This window comes from Schistocerca nitens, chromosome 2 (assembly GCF_023898315.1).
Source record: "Schistocerca nitens isolate TAMUIC-IGC-003100 chromosome 2, iqSchNite1.1, whole genome shotgun sequence".
NCBI classification, from domain to species: domain Eukaryota; kingdom Metazoa; phylum Arthropoda; class Insecta; order Orthoptera; family Acrididae; genus Schistocerca; species Schistocerca nitens.
This window is the reverse complement of record NC_064615.1, coordinates 911429278-911450070: the sequence shown is the minus strand read 5'-3', so window position 1 is coordinate 911450070 and position 20793 is coordinate 911429278. Positions and strand designations below refer to the sequence as shown.

Here is a 20793-nt window from a genome sequence, read left to right as displayed (position 1 = left end):
AAAATTAAATGACCACCTTTTCGAAACACCGTAATTGACTCCCATTGCGATGCATAAGTTTGAAATTTGGCTCAGAGGTGTCTACAACCTTACGCTGTGATGGTACAATAGCGTGACACACTGCGACGTCACCCTTGGGCTTTAAGGCGCATCAGACTGCAAGGTGTCGACACATGCGAAAAATAGGCCAGAAGTCAGAAGTTCATGTGACTTGTAAGGTGGATTAGTGATGTCACATTGGTACCAAATTTCACCCGATTTCTCTCTAGAGCCACGGTGGACGTGCAGACGATAGGAAGGTCGACACACCCCACACCCTTTCCTACGTTTCACCCCTTCTTTTGACGTCTCTGCGATGGTGGTCAAAACGGTGACAGTTACAATTGAACTCAAGTAGTTTGGTATGGGTGGCCGAACAAACGATTTCAAGCAGACTGCCGCTCAGAATCGACACGAGAAGTCCTCATGGAGCGATATACACGGCGTCAATTAAACCATACCTTTCCTTAGGGCGTTGATTCCAGCGCACTTCGCAATGGAAAAGGACAGTTCTCAGAGCGACGAGCAACACGAGGACTTTCTTGACAGCCTTCGACGATGCTGATACCCCGATAAGATTGGACCTCTCTCTAAAGATACTCCACTCTTTGGAGTGCAGTGCAACCGCAGATTTTGCTCTTATGTTTAGGTTGATAACACTACAGACCTTTCAAAACTATTCGACAAAATATGAGCGTGATCCGAAGAAACAAAGGGAGCTTACGTTGTTACGGCCCACCCGCTTCACGCCCTCCTGTCGCTTGGTCATGTAAGGGCTTGACAGTGACACGGGCGTGAATAAACTGAGAAAGGGTTCCTCTAAAGTCCCCGCCTTCCTTCGGTTTAGCAATCCCCTCGGTGGCTCGCGCCCACATTCCTTGAGAATTTTGAAGATGTACAGATGTACCCTTACGGAGACACCTTGCGAAGTAATGCTTGACACCTGCAGGCAGGCAAAGAATTGGAATTGCTGAACTGGAGGTCTTACAGGGTCATTTCCCTTTTTATTCACGCACATGTTAATGTCGCACCGTTCCGTGATAACGCCACGGGTTCTCGTGAGGGCTGTAAAGCATAAGAACCCTTTGCTGCTTGGGATCACGTTCAAATTTAATATAATGGTTCTAAACGGTCCCTAGTGGGTCCAACCTGTACGCGACAGCAAAACCTGTGGTCGTGCTACAGTCCAAACGATGCGATCAGTGGGAATGCAGCCCCACAATGTCCTTAGAGAGGATTTGAAACTTATAGGGTCAAAGCTTCGTCAAAGGTTCTCAAGAACGTCGTCCTGTTGCTCTTTGTTCTCCCGAGTGGCTTAATTGACTCCCTTTATGTCACCTCATGAGAACTTTTACTGTCAGTTACGGGCGGCGATGTGTCTGAAATCTTTTCCCCGTCCACTCACAAAAAAAAAAAAAACATAAAAAAACGCGTGATTTCAATGCTGAGTGTCGCCGTTCTGACCTCTACCGCAGAGATGTCAAAAGAAGGGATGAAATGTGGGTAACAGAGCGTGTGACGACCTTTCCACCATTTGACGCGTCCACGGTGGGGTTGGGCAGAAGTTTGGAGAAATTCGGTACCAATGTGATATCATTATCCCAAGTTACAAGTCACATGAACTTCTGAGCTCAGGTCTTTTCTGCTCATATGTCGACTCCTTCTTGTTGGAGGCGTCCTCGAGTCCGAGGGTGATTCCTCAGGGTGTCACACTATTACACCATTATGGAGGAAGATTTGAGGCACCTTTGAGCCAAATGTCACTCTTGTACGCCGGAACTGGAGATACTCACGGGTTTTCTAAAAAGTGGTCGTTAAATTGTGTTGCGCATTCTGTTTTTCGAATGACATCCAACACCTTATATTTAGTGACATTTATAAAAACTGAAGTCAGTGGCCACAGTGGTAACACCGGTTCCCGCCAGATCACCAAAATTAAGTACTGTCGGGCTTGGCTAGTCCTCGGGTGGGTGACTATCCGCTCTGACTAGCGTCGTTGGCGGGCTGTGTGCACTCAGCTCTTGTGAGGTCAATTGAGAAGCTACTTGATCGAGAAGTAGCGAATCTGATAAGAGGAAAACTGACAACGGCTGGGAGAGCCGTCTACTGACCACATGCCCCTCCATATCCGAATCCTGTGACGCATGCCGGCTGAGGAAAACACTGCGGTCGTTCGGTACAGATGGGCCTTGCAAGGCCTATTCGGACGGAGATTATACAAGCCGAGGCACGAAGGAGAAACGATTCGAACGAATCTAGTCTTGAAGAATGTATGAGACGGTGTAACAGGAATAAGTGGCAGTTTACAAAGAGATGGACTACAAGTAGCAACATCAGCTTCCCCTCTTGTGTGACGAGTAAGATCAAAGCAAATACGGTGAACAGCATTCCAACGGAGAGTATTGTGAAGCAATGAGCCAACGTAGCCCGTCGAATCTAATGGGCAGCTGACTGTGAATTGACATCTCTGGTAAAAAAGGATTAGTTGTCCGTAGTATTTCTGTTCATTTATTGATGGGTGGATGGAATCAATGCACAGATGTGGATAGTATTCGAGTATCCACTGGAATACGGCGCGTGAGCACTGCCATCTCGTTCGCATGACTATAACGGAGTGCATATTATTTGTCCGCAGTATTGCCTTGACGCTGCAGGAGTGTGTGACGGTACGTCACATAAATATTGACATTTTTATCGGTTGTAAACCGTAGTTTACATATTTCATGAATATAATTGGTACAAAAGATACAGTTAATGTTCTTGAAACAACTGGTATGCAGCGATAATTTAAGAGTAGCATCTTTATTTAATGTCTATGAAAATAAAAAAGGATCGAAAGAGACGCGATTGTACGGCCGAGGAGGAAGGACGTACTTTATGGGACACACATTGTTTTGTTTCGCGATACGGAAGGCAGCCATTGAGCGGCTACACATATTTTATGTAAGTTATTCTGTATTATTCTGAAATAAACTTATTATTGTTATCAAAAAATGAATTTCCTTGTAATAGTTGTCACCTCAAATGCTGGCAGTGGCTAATTATTTTTAATAAGCATTTTTCAGTAATTTGCGCTGCGGGAAGCTCATCTTCCGATGCAGCCTCTGGTCGGCTATTACGCGCCGATGTATTAATTTATTTTTCAGTGTTAACAGTAACTGTAAATGCGAGAGATTTCGTTGTAAGAACCTTTTTAAACTGCAACGGATAATTAATTTACCTTAAAGTTCATTTTTTTAAATTATACAGATTCCATGATTTCAGTAAGTTTTATCTTGGCCGCTCCACGGCAACAATCGAAATTCTCTCGAGCCTTGCTTTGCAATCAATAAATAGAAATTAACAAATTTATATTCATTTCAGTGAACGGCAACTATATTTTTGTCATCACGTTCAAAATCTAAAGTTGGTACATGAATAACTGCGGCCCTTCAAGAACCCGTTTCATATTTACTTATGCACGTAAGTAAAACTGATCAGAAAAGATACTATCCCTAAGAGAAATAACCATGCTCTAACAAAAGAAAAATTCATGCTGATAACTTAAAAATATAAATATGTAAAATATATATCTAAATTTTCTTTGTATATAACGTAACAAATGGCACCGACGTCACAAGTGAACGGGAGTGGACCTGCCGCGGGCTGGAAAGGTCCCATGCTCGTCATTCCTTAGTCTTCCACTGGAAAGATACCACAATCGCCTCAGCATGGATAGGCCACTGGAATGCTGTCGTTGACGTGGAAAAGTTTAATATGTTCGGAAGGGGTCCGCTGTGGTCGCCTTACAGTCATGGAAATATTAAACATCACTGTAGTAACAGCAGCCTGTCGGGTGAGTACTGTCGAGCGGCATGGAGGAAAACACCAGATGTGATGGCTTTGGGAGGCGTTGCAGACAACTTCCATATAATCACGACAATGAATGGTATCACAATGAGAGAGGTTTTAGATCTCGAGTTATTGGCTCTCTTTTGGGCGATTAGATGTGATTTATTGTTGCAGTTGACTATCCGTAGTAGTATGGCAAGTAACATTCTACAAACAACGACCGATACCATCACTTGCCTAGCCTGCAAGTTAACTACACATGTCACTGTTCCAACATGGTCTGGGATATGGTCAGTATGTCAGTTACTTGTCACAGCTTTCCACCACCCACTATTGACATTTATTGTGATTTATTCTCCAAATCTCGTTCATGAAGAAAACTTGCGAACGTATCCGAGTCCTCTTTGATACTACCGGGTGATCAAAAAGTCAGTATAAATTTGAAAACTTAATAAACCACGGAATAATGTAGATAGAGAGGTAAAAATTGACACACATGCTTGGAATGACTTGGGGTACTACCGGGTGATGAAAAAGTCAGTATAAATTTGAAAACTTAATAAACCACGGAATAATGTAGATAGAGAGGTAAAAATTGACACACATGCTTGGAATGACATGGGGTACTACCGGGTGATCAAAAAGTCAGTATAAATTTGAAAACTTAATAAACCAAGGAATAGTGTAGATAGAGAGGTAAAAATTGACACACATGCTTGGAATGACACGGGGTTTTATGAGAACAAAAAAAAAATAAAAAAAGTTCACAAAATGTCCGACAGATGGCGCTGGACAGCAAAATGTCAGCAATTGCTACCGTGACGGGTGAGAGGTACGCCGATATGCTACACAATCGCATCATTCCCAGCCTGGCTGATAAACACCTGCTGGAACGTACGATGTTTATGCAGGATGGCGCTCCACCCCGTATTGCTGGACGCGTGAAAGATCTCTAGCGCGCGTCGTTTGGTGATGATCGTGTGCTCAGCCGCCACTTTCGTCATGCTTGGCCTCCCAGGTCCCCAGAACTCAGTCCGTGCGACTATTGGATTTGGGATTACATCCGAAGCCAATGCTTCACCATAACTCCGGACATGCTTTACAGTGCTGTTCACAACATAATTCATCCACTACAGCTACTGTTGAGGAATGATGGTGGACATATTATTTCCTGTAAAGAACATCATCTTTGCTTTGTCTTACTTTGTTATGCTAATTATTGCTATTCTGATCAGATGAAGCGCCATCTGTCGGACATTTTTGAACTTTTGTATTTTTTTGGTTCGAATAAAACCCCATGTCATTCAAAGCATGTGTGTCAATTTGTATCTCTCTATCTACGTTATTCCGTGATTTATTAAGTTTTCAAATTTATACTGACTTTGTGATCAGCCGGTACTTCGTGCACTTAAGAGGCACTGATATCAGTAAGTTGTGGCATTGCCCGGTATAATATATAAACGCTGTGAGCACCTGTGGTCTACCTGAACACTGATGACGTCACTGTTGAGGACGTAGCCGAGTTGCTGGAAGGCTACGCCTACGCCCGCTCGGCGAAAGTACGTGAAGGCCAGCCGCGCAGCCTGCGCCGCCGCCGCCGACAGCACTGCAGCGGACACGTCCCTGCGAGAGGTCAGCGAAGTCGCAGAGCTCCCGTCCTGAGGACACCAAAGGTAAATGCCTGGTTGTATTTCCTATCCACCTGACTGCACCGCGTGGTCTGTCTTACAAAGTTAGCTACCGTGTACTTTCCCACCACTGCTGCGATGCGACAATCGAGTATGATGGCACAGTGTTATTTGGGATGAGACAGCTCTATTCCCCGACCGGCCACCATGGTGTAGGTTTCCTGTTATTTCCCTAAACTGCCTAAGACAAATGCCGACACTTCCTTTCAAGGAATGTTATGATCAGGCGAAACTATTTTCGTCTGGTCACAACTGCGGGTTCTTTGATTGCTCACTTAGAAGGCTCATCACACCAGAATACATGAAATATTAGCTCTTTTATTACATAAATTAATAAAAAATTTATATGGACACAATTTTTTGCCACAGAAGTACTGGATAATTTATAACTGTCCTGACTAGCAAAGCATCTCTAGATGAGCTTATTAACAATTGATCTCTTGAAGTACAAAGTTCATCATTAACAACACTACAAGTTCATCAAGTTCATCTCAAACTCTAATTACTCGTTGGTCCGGGGCGATGGTGGTGACTGCTGTAGCTGAGGTTTCGAACTGGGGCTGAGTTGTTGCATGCTCAGCACTATGTTGACCTCAGAGCGAGGTCGCTGATGTTGCTTAGTGGGAGGTTGTAGCTTTATGTGATTGCCCTACCATTGTAAATCATTCACTAGCCGAGCAGTCACTCGGCAACAACTACAGTTAGCAAATAACGTTGCGAGAATGTAAAAAACGAACGTCCTGTGACGTGACGTGTTTATTGTGAAAGCGCCGTCAGAGATGCAGCGAGCTATTGACGTTGAAAGCCGCTGCGCGAAAGGCGGACAAAAGAAGAACACTTTTACACATTCTTTTGACGTACGAGATATTCTCGATGAGCAGTTACTCACTCTTCTGTCTCTTGTAATTTGTGTCGGACACGCATGTCTTGCCACCGTATTATTATTATTTAAAAATATTATTTTAGTGTAATGTGAAAGCGCCATACTGAATAGCAGTAGATTTATGTGAGAATCTATATTGCGCGACGTGTATCTGGAGCTTCAGAGCATTTCACGAATTGTTTCGTCGAAATCGGACGGAAGTTGCATACGGCGAAATATTTTCTCCGCACCTTATTCTACTGGTAAATGCATGATAAACTTCGGTCCCTTAGGAACTTCATGTTGATCTATCCAAAAACAATTATATTTTCAATAGTCATTTAACCTCCTCTGCAAAGCAACTTCTGACTGATCAGACGATTCAACAAGGAACAGCTGCACGCAGTCGTCGTAAAATTCCTGACCCGTAAAGGTATTAAAAATATATATGCTTTTCTCTGCAAATATATTACCATCGCCGATTACAGCTGTAAGTTAATGAACAAAAGTAAATACACTGTTATAAGGTGCGGTCTTCTGTATCGCCTCCCACACGTCGTTGCGGTTTGCAGGGAAGCCCCGGTAATGTCTGTGGTATCGATTCACGTCGCCGACTTTGATATGGCACCGCGACCTCTGGACGGCATCGAACATTCCATTCCTCATTTTCTTCAATCAAGCTTGTGCTTTAGCCCTAATCACATCTTCATCAATGGGGTGTTAAATCGTAATCATCCTTCATTCGAAATGGAACCCTCTCAGTTGAAGGGCTTGTTGCACGGTAAGCAGATTTTTGCAGCTTGTAACTACAAACCTTTTAATTTTCAGATATTTGAGTTATGGTTGTTTTACATTCATAACACCTTTTGCAGTTGAAACGTCCAACTATTTGCTTTTACGTCATGAATGCTTGTTTTCGTGTTTGAGTGAGGACATCGCTCTGAGGACATGGCAGGCCTTGGACCATTACAGAGGGCACATCAGGCTCGAAGAATTATATTACTGCCTGTAATTGAATAATTACACAGTTAAAAGCTGTAATTACTTAATGATAGCTTATTCATGCATAGCTCTGATCAGTATATTTAGTACTTCTAATGACAGTAACATGTAAAGTGTTGCATCAGCAAAAGAGAAAATGTTTGTCTTATATGTGCCTGTAGAGGTTAAATAAGAGTGCAAATAACTTTACGTCGTCCACAACCAACACCATCGATGGCATCACATGCGACTGACAGTCATATACGCTGGAGTCCCAATGCCCTCAGAAACTGAACACTGCTCGTTGGTGTAGCAGGCACGTGACGCGGTAATGAAAGTACACAAGTGGAGGTTAGACGAAAGGGGAATCGTTCTATGGACCAAAAATTAAGAAATTGACTGAAATAAGCGTTTTCAACAAACGGCAGATTGTTAGGAAGGAGCACCTAGGAAACGGAGGAGCTAGTCTGCCATTTGCGTGTTACTGTCGTTTTTACCTATGGAAAGTGGTTGAAGGATGATGAAATTACGTGTAGGCTATAGGGTGTTGGATGTCCACACCTTATCACAGATATGGTGCAGGCACAAGTGTTCCAGATCACACTGTTGAGCAAACGTTTCTGAGCATGTGGCTCTACAGAAATCGACCCCGATGTTTTCCCACGTTCACTCGACATCATCAATTACGATAGCGGGAAGCGCGCGATAATCGACTGTGTGTAAATAAAAATGTGTTTCATGGTCAAATGAATCATGTTTCTTGTTACACCAGATCGATGGTCCCGCCTGGAGATGCCGTCGTGCAGGAGAACATCTCATCGATACACGCACATCGCCACGGACTCAAGTGGTGAGGCAGTATTATGTTGTGGGGGACGTGCACTACGGTCTCCATGGGTCCTGTGTTAGTAATTGTGGTGTCACAGCCAGACACCACACGTGCTAGGTGGTAGCTTAAATCGGCCGCGGTCCTGTAGTACATGTCGGACCCGCGTGTCGCCACTGTGTGATCGCAAACCTAGCGCCACCACAAGGCAGGTCTCGAGAGACTGACTCGAACTCTACCCAGTTGTACGGGCGACAGAGCTAGCGACTAGACGGACTAAGCCTTTCTCTCTCATTAGCCGAGAGACAGAATAGCCTTCAGCTAAGTTAATGGCTACGAACTAGCAAGGCGCCATTAGCCTTACAGTTATTGTAATTAAAGTCTCCTTTGTGCGATGTACCACAATGAGTGATTAAAGATAAGTATAATAACAGCTACGTACTTTTCTTCATAGCATTAATTACGTATTATGTTCCAGTACTTCACGCCCGTCTGCGTTAGTCTAGCGTGCATTAAGCCACCTCTATCTACAAGGTGTTGGCCCAGCTGCCGACACATCAGTAATCGAGGGCCGTACGACGGCCTTGGACTACGTAAACATTACCGTGGATCGCCTGCGGCCTTTCATGCTTAGCCGGCCGGAGTGGCCGAGCGGTTAAAGGCGCTACAGTCTGGAACCGCACGACCGCTACAGTCGCAGGTTCGAATCCTGCCTCGGGCGTGGATGCGTGTGATGTCCTTAGGTTAGTTAGGTTTAAGTAGTTCTAAGTTCTAGGGGACATATGACCACAGCAGTTGAGTCCCATAGTGCTCAGAGCCATTTGAACCTTTCATGCTTGTTGCCTTTTCAGTTCAAATGGTTCAAATGGCTCTGAGCAGTATGGGACTTTACTTCTGAGGTCATCAGTCCCCTAGAACTTAGAACTACTTAAACCTAACCAACCTAAGGACATCACACACATCCATGCCCGAGGCAGGATTCCAACCTGCGACCGTAGCGGTCTCGCAGTTCCAGACTGTAGCGCCTAGAACCGCTCGGCCACTCCGGCCGGCCGCCTTTTTCGTCGGTGATGAGTCTCTACGAGGCATGCTGCTGGTCAAAGAGCTTCACACTCTTCACCTGTCGCTGAAGCTACTCCACAGAAGCCCTCCTAGCAACCCCTAAAGTGGAGTGAGAGGCGAACAGATAAAGAAGAAATCTGGTAAGAAACAAGAAACTCCAGTGGATCCCACACTAACAGTCCCTACCAGTTTCGCGTCAGAGGACGAGGTGGAGATATTAGCGTCCTCCAAGCACCTAGACCTCGCCGACGCCTCAGCAGCGATGGTAATAGATACAGGTACTCAACCAGAAGCTACAGATGACCCTGAGGTGTAAACTGCTTCCTTGGTCCCTTCATACCTTCCCAGATTACAGGAAGTGTCATTATGTAGTGGAATTGCATCGTATTTTCCCCCTGCCTGACTGAGCTACGATAACTTCTCAGCCACTCCTGCTCTCTGCGTTGCCCTTCTGGAAACCCAGACCCTCACCCTTCGTGGCTACTTGGGATGTTACGAAAATCGTAATGATTGTAACAGGGTGTCACTTGCAACATGTAGCTTCCTCCAGATGTTGAAGTACCACAAAATGTATTGGCTGCACTAATTTCTCAACTTCACCCTTTACCTTTCCTATTTTTGGGTGATTTCAGTGCACTTAACCCTTTATAGGGGTGAGCCAAGATTACTAGCTATCGTAACAATATCGAGAATCTACTAGCTCAATTCGACCTTTGCCTCATAAGTACAAGTGCCCCTAATCATTTCAGTGTGGCACATGACACATACTCAGCCACTGATCTCTCAGTTTGCAGTTCTGGCCTTCTACCATCTTTATACTGGAGATTTCGTGGCGACTTGTGTGGCAGTCTTTCTTATCCCTCCTCCGAAGCCACTCACCTAGACGCTTGCCCAGATATCTCTTACCAAGGCTGAGTGGGATGCTTTCAGCTCAACTATCACTGTTGGATCTCCATCGCATGGCACCATCGATGTCGTGGTTTCTACAGCTGAATCGGCAATCGCTTGTTCCTCAGGTTGCCAGAGGTGGAAGACAGTGTCTCGGTAGTGGAAATCGCTGTGACGATTAGAGATCGTTTGAGGGTCCTCAAACGTCATAAGTGGTACCCATCAATGTAGCATCCCATTTCCTTCAAATGGCTCTGTGCCTGGGTCCATCAGATAATCAAAAGACGGAAGCAGGAGTGCTGGGAACAGTACGTCGCCACCATTGGAACTTGAACCTCTCCTTCCCAGGTTTGGACTGGGATCAGGCGCCTCTACAAGTATCACAATCCTGCAGGTATACCTGGGATTTCCACGAATGGAGCTGTCTAAACAGACCCAGAAGCAATCAAAGAGCATTTTGCTGAGCATTATGCTTGAACGTCTGTATCAGTTACCATCTCGCCTCTCGTACCGTAAAACAGCGGGTGGAACGAAACCGCTTATCTTTTACTACACGGCATCTTGAGCCATACAATGGCCCGTTCAGTGAGTGTGAATTTCTCAGTGCCCTTGCACATTGTCGCGAAAAAACTCCTGGGCCATAATGCATCCATCCTCAAATGATTAACCATCTATCAACGTATTAGCAGCGCCACATCCTTGTCATCTTCAACCGTGTCTAGAGCGACAACAAATTCCCATCACAATGACGAGAAAGTATAATCTTTCCAGTGCTAAAATTTGGTAAGGCCCCGTTAAATCAGGATAGCTATCCTCCTATTAATCTCAGGACGTTCTGTGTAAGCTGGTTGAACGTATGGTGCGTTGGCTTCTTGAGTCTCGGAGCCTTTTTGGCTCGGTCCTAAGGCTTTCGCCAAAGTCGTTCCACCACTGACAACTTGTTATAACTGGAATCTGAAACTGAACCGCCCTTCTCCGCCGTCGTCACCGATATGCCGTCTTTCTTGACCATATGAAAGCATACCAAATTCTCAGTACATAACATGAGTGGGGTCTCCACGGCGCACTCCCTTGTAGAGAACTTTTTGTTGCTCTGCATCTTCAGAATTCGAGTCAGTGCCTCACACAGTTCCCACCACACCAAAGAGAAAGGGGTACCACAGGGCTCTGTACTGAGCATCCATCTCTTTTTAGTTGCCATTAATGGTCTCACAGCAATTGCGGGGCCTTCGTGTCACCCTTCTTACCTGCTGACGACTTTTCCGTTTCCTTTTACCATTATACTATTAGTGTGGCTGAATGTCGACTGCAGGGTGCCATACAATAGGCCGAGTCATGGGGTTTCACCCATGGCTTTCAATTTTCAACCACCAAGACTTGTGTCATGAATTTCTGTCGCCGTCGTACAGTTCACCCTCTCCCACAACTTTATGACCATCTTCTTAATTTAGTGGGCTCTTATCGCTTTTTAGGACTGGTTTTCGACGCCCACTTAACTCGGCTTCCCCATCTTCGTGAGCTGAAGAGGAAGTTTTGGCAGCATCTTTACAATCTTCGTTGTCTGAGCTGCACCGACTGGGGTGCATATCGCCCTACACTGTTTCATGTGTACAAAGGCCTTGCACAGTCCCGTCTTGTCATTGGGAACCTGGCGTATGGTTCAGCATCGCCCTCAGTACTGCAGATGCTGGACCCTACACACCTCTCCAAAGTTCGAATTGCGACGGGTACTTTCCGAACCAGCCTTGTGAGCGGTCTACTCGTGAAAGCTGGGGTTCCTTCATGGCAGATCATGCAACAACAGTTGCTTGCCAATTACATAGCTCACATTCACAGCTCACCTAAACATCCTCACTCTCTCCTTTCCCCTAACATGGCAATCCATCTCCTACAATGGTGGTTCAGATCGGGAATTACAACTGCAGTCAGTGTCCAGCCCCTTATCACTTTCCCTCTACCACCTCTCCTACAAGTCCACTCACATACACCTTCATGGTCTATACCCCGACCACAGATTCAGATGGATCTATCACTAGTCCCAAAAGACTCAGTTCATCCTGCGGCCCTTTTCCGCCTGTTTCTCTCTATTCTTGACATTCGAAGTGGGTTTTTATCATTTCTTTTAAGGGTGGGAAACACATCTTCATCTTTCAGGCCGTCAAGCTACCTGCATTTCAATTCTTCCTCGCTCCTACTGGTGCTGTCTGTTCGACTTGGTGTTTGTCTTTCCTGTGTTTCTCTTGCATTTTGTTTTCAGGCTGGAGATTTTGGTGTGTTGCAGAGTGGCTGGTTCATCCTTTATTACTCTAGCGATCATCCAGCCAGGACGTCTGCTATATCGTTTTAACGCCTTCTACAGCATTTATCTTTTCAGTTAATGTTTTTAGTTTTGGTTTCTGCATCAGTTAGTTTATCGAATTTTATTCCTTTCCCGGATTTCAACCAATAGGATTCTTTTGGATTATGGTTTTAACCCGAGACCTGTGTGACCAAAAAAAGGGATTGATAACCGTGCAGTTCAGTCCCATTAATCTACAAACCAACCAAAGAACCTTACTCCTCTGATGAACTCCATTATACCTCGTCGAACACTCTAACCTACAACGCCCATGCAAGGCGGAATCCCATGCTGACAAAGCAGAACAACGGCTTCAGTATCCCTCAGTAGCGGTCACTGCACCGTACCGTTACACACGGAAAATGTAAATCACGATTGGAGACAGATTACATGCACCCTTAGTTCTTTCATTCCAAACTGGTGGGTGTAGGCGGGGATTCAACCCGCTCTTCGGCCAGTTGACAAGCCCTAACTGAGATGAAGAATACTAAGATAAAGTTGAGATATTTAGATGTAATTAAAAAAATTGAAGTATGAAAGTTAGGGCTGTACTTATAAAAGTAAATACTGTCGTTTTATTAATGTATTATTTAAAACAGTAACAGCAAGTGGTAAAACGAGAAACAATAAGAGTACATTTAAAACACAAATTAAAAAACTCTGATCTGAAAAAACACACCTCACTTTCAGTAAGAATGTGAGAACCTGCCCTGGGATAGGTAGTCCCATGTTGAAGTGGAAAAGGTTGGTCTTTGAGGAGGGTGGGAGGGTCATGGAATGGTAGTGTAAAGATGGAGTACTGGTGTGTGGTATCGATGGAATAGGGGTGGATGTTGGGAGAAAAGAAGGGAGGAGTTGGTGGGGCTATCAATGAACCTATAATCTGAAGGGGAAAAGGGAGCAGGGGTTGAAGAGGGGAAGCGGAAAGGCGTAGGGAAATATAGGGAGTGAAAGGGAGCCCTGATTAGGTGGAATGGTAGGGTGGATTGAAGATTGGTGGAATGGGTAAATGACTGGACGGAATTCATGGTCTGGGAGGTGGAGAGTGTTGAAATTTCTTTGGAAGAGGATGTGGAGGGTTTGCAAGTGTAGCCTTGGTGGAATGTATCGCTAGAGGCGTAGCAACGTACAAGGATTGGAAATTAGCGAGCAAACTATAGGAACATTGGAGTCAAGTTCTCAGGTGGTGTAAATTGTTTGAATGTGATTGAGGAGAGCTGGGAATGTGATGAGCTGCCAAAGGATTCGTGTGAAGGAAGATGAACGGATGCGGAAAGCAAGATGGAGTGCATGATGTTCAATGCTAGAAGGTACTTATATAAATTTGGCGCATGATGCAAGGTGAAAGCCGGCCGCAGTGGCCGAGCGGTTCTAGGCGCTACAGTCTGGACCCGCGCGACCGCTACGGTCGCAGGTTCGAATCCTGCATCGGGCATGGATGTGGGTGATGTCCTTAGGTTAGTTAGGTTTAAGTAGTTCTAAGTTCAAGGGGACTGATGACCTCAGATGTTAAGTCCTGTAGTGGGTAGTGCTCAGAGCCATTTTTGCAAGGAGGAGTGCACGATGTTCAAGTACTTATAGAACTTTGGTGGCGCAGATACCCATGCAAAATTTGCATACGAAGGGATGTGTCAGATCAAGGTTTTGTAGGTGTGGAGGGCAGTGGAGGGGTGCAGCCGCCAAGTCCGGCTTATTAGTAAATTCAGTCTATCGTGTACTTACTGTTGGATGGTCAGTAGATGAGGTTTCCAAGTTATTTGCGTCGATGGTTAATTCAAGATATTTTAGTGTATTAGTTAACTGTATAGGACGATCATAAATAGTAAGGTAGAAGTCATGGAGCCAGAAGGTACAGGTGGTTCGTTCTATATTTATTGCCTGGGTTTTGGAAGAGTTGATCTTCAGGATCCATTGGTTAGGTTATCTGACTGAAGTGGATGTGGAGAGCTCATTGGGATTTCTTGCGTATAGGACAGAGAACGAGGAAATCGGTATCATCAGCATACTGAAGGAGGTGAAATGGTGAAGGAGCGTATCGACAGTACAGAGGAAATAAAGGAGAGGAGAGGACGGAGCCTTGGGGCATTCCTAGAGAGCTACACAACAAAACCAGCTAGCATTATTTTACTTTAGGTTCGTTATACTTTCTTTCAGCTTTATGTGAGAACGAAACGAAATGTTATGCAGTTCCCGTGAGACTTACAATGTACATCATAAGAAAAAAGGGAAGAAATAACCAAGACGTACGGTTTAATGATATGTGTGCTGCACTGTACCTTTTGAGCGTCGAGCGCCATCACCTCAGCGCCATCTGCTGACACCACGGCTCCCTGGACCTTTTCAGCGACCAGAAGCGTTGCGCGGTTGCCCTTCGTCGTCAGGAGCTTGTTCGTCTTCGCCGTGCCAGTTAGAGGTATCGTAGCCGCGTACATCTCAAATCCTTTCAGTGACTGACTTACCTGAAATTTCAAGGCAATGAGTGAGTAAATGTGGGATCCCCGATAATACCTAGTACCTTCTGAGTGCGGATTTTTGTGAAGATTGCATTATCTAGGTCTGTTATGAATACGCCGTTTTATTAGCAGCTTTTGTTTGAGAGTGTCGCTGATCTGAAACTTCCTGGCAAGGTAAAAGCGCGTGGCTAAACGGGACTTGAACTCAGGACTGCTGTTTTTCACAGGCAAATTCTCTACCCACCAAATAAATTCGCAATTGCGAATAAGCATCACCATCAGCTGTAGAATGGAATGACGACAACGAAACTCTGTGCCCGATCGGGACTCGAACCCGAATTTCCCGCTTATCACGAGCGGCCGCCTTACCATTTGGCTATTCGTGCACGCTTCACGGCCAAATCCAAAGCTCCATATGTCTTCAATCACGCGTCTACGACCTATACTCGTACATCCATTTCCGTACAGGTCAGACGCTGTACTTGAAAGTCACTTGCCCGGTATTGGTAGATAAATACGATACTGCAGGGTCTATGTTATCCATTGGACATGCAATGGAACTTTGCGTCATAATCAGAATAACACAGGCAATGCAATATCGTAAATTCTCTATCTTCTGAGCTATTGAAGCACAGCTCAGGAGCCTCTCCCCCCCCCCACCCGCCCCCCTCCTCACTGACAATTTCGCCAGTACGCCTTCTCCTACCTCCAGATCATTGTCGAAACAATCCGCCTGGCTATGGCTAAGCCAGGTCTCCTTTCTTCCAGGAAAGTTAGTGCGACAAGGGAAGCGGAAGAACTTCTGTGAAGTTTGAAAGCTAGAAGAAAGAGTACTGGCTTAGGGACGCTGTGAAGCCGGGTCGTGAGTCGTGCTTGGATCATGAATGTATTTGTAAGGAATGCGCGCAATCGAATTAAGATTATCTTTCAGAACAGATACTGCTGTGGCGCGCACAGCCACACAAACGCAACGGTCGGCTACCGCGGCAGAGTTAACCGACGCCGGCAACTTAGTACCGGCGCGTTCCGCCAGCTGGCGCTAGAGGCGTTCCCGCCAAACATTCAATCAGCCCCGAACTACGCACGCTCACGAGGCTTTTTCCGGCGCGGATGGTCACGCTATGATATCACAATCCGCCAATCAGGGATTGCCAACGGCCGCCAGTCATCACTCCGGAATCAGAGGAGGAAGACTGAAGCCGCCGTGTTAAACAGCCGGAAGAAAAGGAAGCAGGCGTCTTTCGACCCGCCGCGGACTTCCGCCCGGAAGATACTTCGACGCAGCTGGAACGTCCAGGTGCCACGTCTTCGCCACGCCGGCCAACGACGCCGGAATCTGCGCCCGTCTACTTCCTCGGCGTCCGCCGGGAAGCGTTTAGAGAAAACCCGACAAAGGAACGTAAATTCAGTTCAGTTGCTAATATTTCAGTTCAATAAGGTGGTATAATTCTTTGACTTGTTATAAAATTTTGGTAGGAGAAGAAGCTTTTTGTTTTCGAAGAAAGTTCATATTTTTGTAAAAATTAAGCGTTGGTATTGCTACACCTAATAAAATTTTTTTTCTCAAATCTGTGTTGGTCTGTGGATATAACAGATACAGTTGCAGAAGTTTCTTCGTTAGGACTGTCCTTTCACGGTTTCGCATGATGCCGTAGAACAAGAGACAAGTTAGATACACGAAAAATATTAAAATTACTTGAGGAGTTGGAAAAGTAATTTAAAACGGTGCAGAATGCATTCACCAAGATGTGGATACTTCCGCTGATCTTAAAGACGCCAAATTCCTCGCGTCATACATCCATAGCATTTTTTTATAGTCTGACCTTCACAACAATGGCGTAGATTTTTGTAACATTTTATGTAATGAGCCGCTTGTTCCAGTCCACCTGTCATGTGCAGCTTACCTATATAAAGAAAAACTCAAAGTATTGACAGGAGATGCTCCAAGTATTAAAGGAATCATTTTGATATTGAAAGGCCAATGTACATTTAAAGTCATGATACGCTTCTGACGCATTCAGCATTTCGGTCTCTTTAGCTACCAGGACCTTCAGTTAGGAGAAACAAACTGACGTCCCAGTCTGTCTCATTTGTTTTCAGTGGCCTGAAATTGTTCACGTCAGGTTTCCCCGCTTGTAGTCTTTAGAGTTGCCTTGCATGATGAGTAAGCTGAACGATGTGTTGAGATGAGATACTTTTCCGTACCTAAAATTACACCTTTCTCACAAGAGAACGCACAGGATCTATTAAAAATTCCACCGGACCAAAGATGGGTCTGCACCCCTGCACCATTTTCCACATTTACAAATACTTGACGTGACTCATCTTTGATTTATTTGAATGCTCTCTGATAATAATATCCTGAATGCAATTATCACTCCCCTTCGTATCACTGAACTCTTCGTATTCCGTTTCATTTCAATTTCCCCTACACGAATCATTTACCATTTCATCAAATTCCTCTCTATTCTACTCCATATTGTACATGTATCATGCACATCCCAACATTTTACTGCAACAATCCTACTGTCTTCTCATTTACAGTTTTGAGATTTCGCTGTAGCGATAACAACAGTCTACCCTTCAACACAACTTGTACAGGCTTCATACACAAAGAATGACACCTGTCCTTTCTGTAAGAACCAAGCAATATTAGGGCTTCCTCAACACATCCCATCCATTCCATTTCTCTCTTCTTCGTTGCCACGGTCCAGCTTCCACATGTGTTGTGCCTGCACAAAGACCAGTTTTTCTTCCCACCAGTGGTCTTGTGCACATAACAGACCTCTGCTACCAAACTCTTTACACCACCAAATTCCAACATATCCGCACCCAATACAGGCAATTTAGTGCAGTCAAATGTAAAATTGTATCCTCATTACACTATGTGATCAAAAGTATCCGCACACCTGGCAGAAAATGACTTTCAAGTTCGTGGCGCCTTCCATCCCTGGAATTCAATATGGTGTTGGCCCACCCTTAGCCTTGATGACAGCTTCCACTCTCGCAGGCATCCGTTCAATCAGGTGCTGGAAGGTTTCTTGGAAAATGGCAGCCCATTCTTCACGGAGTACTGCACTGATGGGGGGTATCGATGTCGGTCGGAGAGGCCTGGCACGAAGTCGGCGTTCCAAAACACCCGAAAGGTATTCCATAGGTTTCAGATCAGGACTCTGTGTAGGCCAGTCCATTACAGGGATGTTATTGTTGTGTAACCACTCCGCCACAGACCGAGCATTATGAACAGGTGCACGATCGCGTTGATAGATGCAATCGCCATTCCCGAATTGCTCTTCAACAGTGTGAAGGAAGAAGATGCATAAAACATCAATGTAGGCCTGTTAAGTGATAGTGCCACGCAAAACAACAAGGGGTTCAAGCCCCCTCCATGAAAATTACGACACACCATAACACCACCGCCTCCGGATTTTACTGTCGGCATTACACACGCTCGCAGATGACGTCCACTGGACATTGACGATACCCACACCCTGCCATCGGATCGCCACATTATGTACCGTGATTCGTCACTCCACACAACGTTTTTCCACTGTTCAATCGTCCAATGTTTACGCTCCTTACACCAAGCGAGGCGTCGTTTGGATTTTACCTGCGTGATGTGTGGCTTATGAGCAGCCGCTCGACCACGAAATCCAAGTTTTCTCTCCTCCCGCCTGTCATAGTACTTGGAATTCTTGTGTGATGGTCTGGATAGATGTATGCCTATTACACTTTACAACCCTCTTCAAGTGTCAGCAGTCTCTGTCAGTCAACAGACGAGGTCGGCCTGTACGCTTTTATGTTGTACGTGTCCCTCCACGTTTCCACTTCACTATCACATCGGAAACAGTGAACCTAGGGATGTTTAGGTGTGTGGAAATCTCGCGTACAGACGTATGACACTGGTGACACCCCATGTCCTGGCCATGTTCGAGGTCCGTGAGTTCCGCGGAGCGCCCCATTCTGCTCCCTCGCGATGTCTAATGATTACTGATGTCGCTGATATTGAGTACCTGGCAGTAGGTGGCAGCGCAGTGCACCTAATATGAAAAACGGTTGTTTTTGGGGGTGTCCAGACACTTTTGATCACATAGTGTATTTCCATCAGGTTCAGCAAATAATTTTTAATATCATTGTATCTACCATGCGTTCAATTATTAAGAAACTTAATACGGCATGTTTTTAACATATTAAAACTATCTTTGTGTAAAAGTCTTTTGGCAATAATAGAAGGTCCATCTATGCAGCCACCAGTCGACTTCCTAATTTCCTAGCCTGTAAAGGGCAGGAAGAGAGAGAAAAATGGATATTAATTTTAAAAACTACACGCAAGAATGTAATGGAGAAATTTTCGCAGCACTCAGTCCCAATTGTCATTTATAGTCGAGCAGTATATTCAGGAACAGAATCTAAAGTCACTGAAGCCATTGAAACCGAGGCATTGAAATTTTAGTGACTGACACATCTACAAATATACACAGGAGTGTGGAGACAGAGGAGATGTAATAGATGAGAGTCATGATGTTCAGAAATACGATGGTAGATGGCAGACAGGCGGTCAGAGCGACTTACCTGCGACTGAGAGAGTATGCTCGATTCGACCAGTATTGTGTCCAAACAGGACACTAATGTCTGAGGTGTAGGCGTTGTGCTACCAGTTCTGCCAATCGGATGTTGGAAGTTACTCGGATCCAATGTCGCCAGAGCTTCCTGCACGCTTACGGAGGCCTCAGTGACTCGCGACGAATTGTGCACTCTGGTGCGCGGCGAAGGCTGCAACCATTTAAAGGAAATATTCATCTCATTGCTAGTGAAACAAAGGAAGATACGAAATCAACATAACAAAGAAAAAGGTGTATGCTCATGAGACTGTGTCGCTTTTATTTTTTATTCGTTAAGCAGAAACTCAAAATAAATTTCGCAGGAGGAAGGGATAATAAAGATAAGTTTAGCTCCACCCAGATTCTTGTGTAAAGTTCCTCTGAAAAAAAGCAGGTTGCTCGTACATTCCGCTGCTAGACAGATTACTGGGGGCAGTTATGACACTAAAGATTCTGCACATTTGGTGTTGAAAACCCGCCATCGTGTTTGTTCGATACTATCAACTGTTTGCAAACACTACTGCGAAAAGCCAAATCCACGCATTGAAATACGTGAAAGAAATAATATTGAGATACTGTGTAAGTTGTACGCTGTATGTTGTCATATTCCTGGTTTATTAAGTTATGAATAGGTTAATCAAATGAAAGTAGACGGTTCCAAAGACCTTTTGAAGCCTCAGACATCTTGGGACTTGAACAGGTCTCTGGAATCATATAGTTTCATTTCATTAAAGCACCTACGTCTGGGTTTAAAGTAGGATCTCCCGTTTCGTTTGATGCTGAGGTGCTATTTCAATACAGATTGACAGCCTCTGCAAAGCTGTTTGAGTTTAGGGGGAATACGAAGTGGGCCGAGGCGTGAATAGGAATTTGGATTGAGAAGGCCCTTGCAATTGCGCATAGCCGTTGTGCTAGGGTAGTGTAGTGATTAACGCATTTGTCTAGTGAGCAGCAGATCGGAGTTCAAATCCTGGTCTTGGTACAAATTTTCATTCGTCGCTTCAATCTGCATACTTACCGGTACATGCATAAAACGAACAGACTACTGTGACCAATAATTTCCCGTATAGCTATCTCCAGTTATATTGGTGTTCTATAGTTGTCTATCGAGCTGAATAAAGAGGTGTCGGCTGTGATCATGGGCGATAATGTTTTAGTCTGCTCTCTCCTGATTTCTCATTTCTTATGCGAATGTTATTGCTATTGACGATCGGATCAGACGAC

At 44.9% G+C, this 20793-nt stretch overlaps 1 protein-coding gene across 1 annotated transcript in view; it reads right to left on the bottom strand.

Moving 5' to 3' along the window:
* LOC126235444 (uncharacterized) overlaps positions 1-20793 on the bottom strand; it is a 449334-nt gene that overhangs the window by 316772 nt on the left and 111769 nt on the right. The window contains exons 6-8 of the mRNA XM_049944167.1: positions 19541-19741; positions 14792-14974; positions 5355-5528 (exon numbers count right to left, since the gene is read on the bottom strand). Of these exons, the coding sequence (XP_049800124.1) occupies positions 5355-5528; positions 14792-14974; positions 19541-19741 (558 nt within the window). The remainder of the gene's footprint in view (positions 1-5354; positions 5529-14791; positions 14975-19540; positions 19742-20793) is intronic.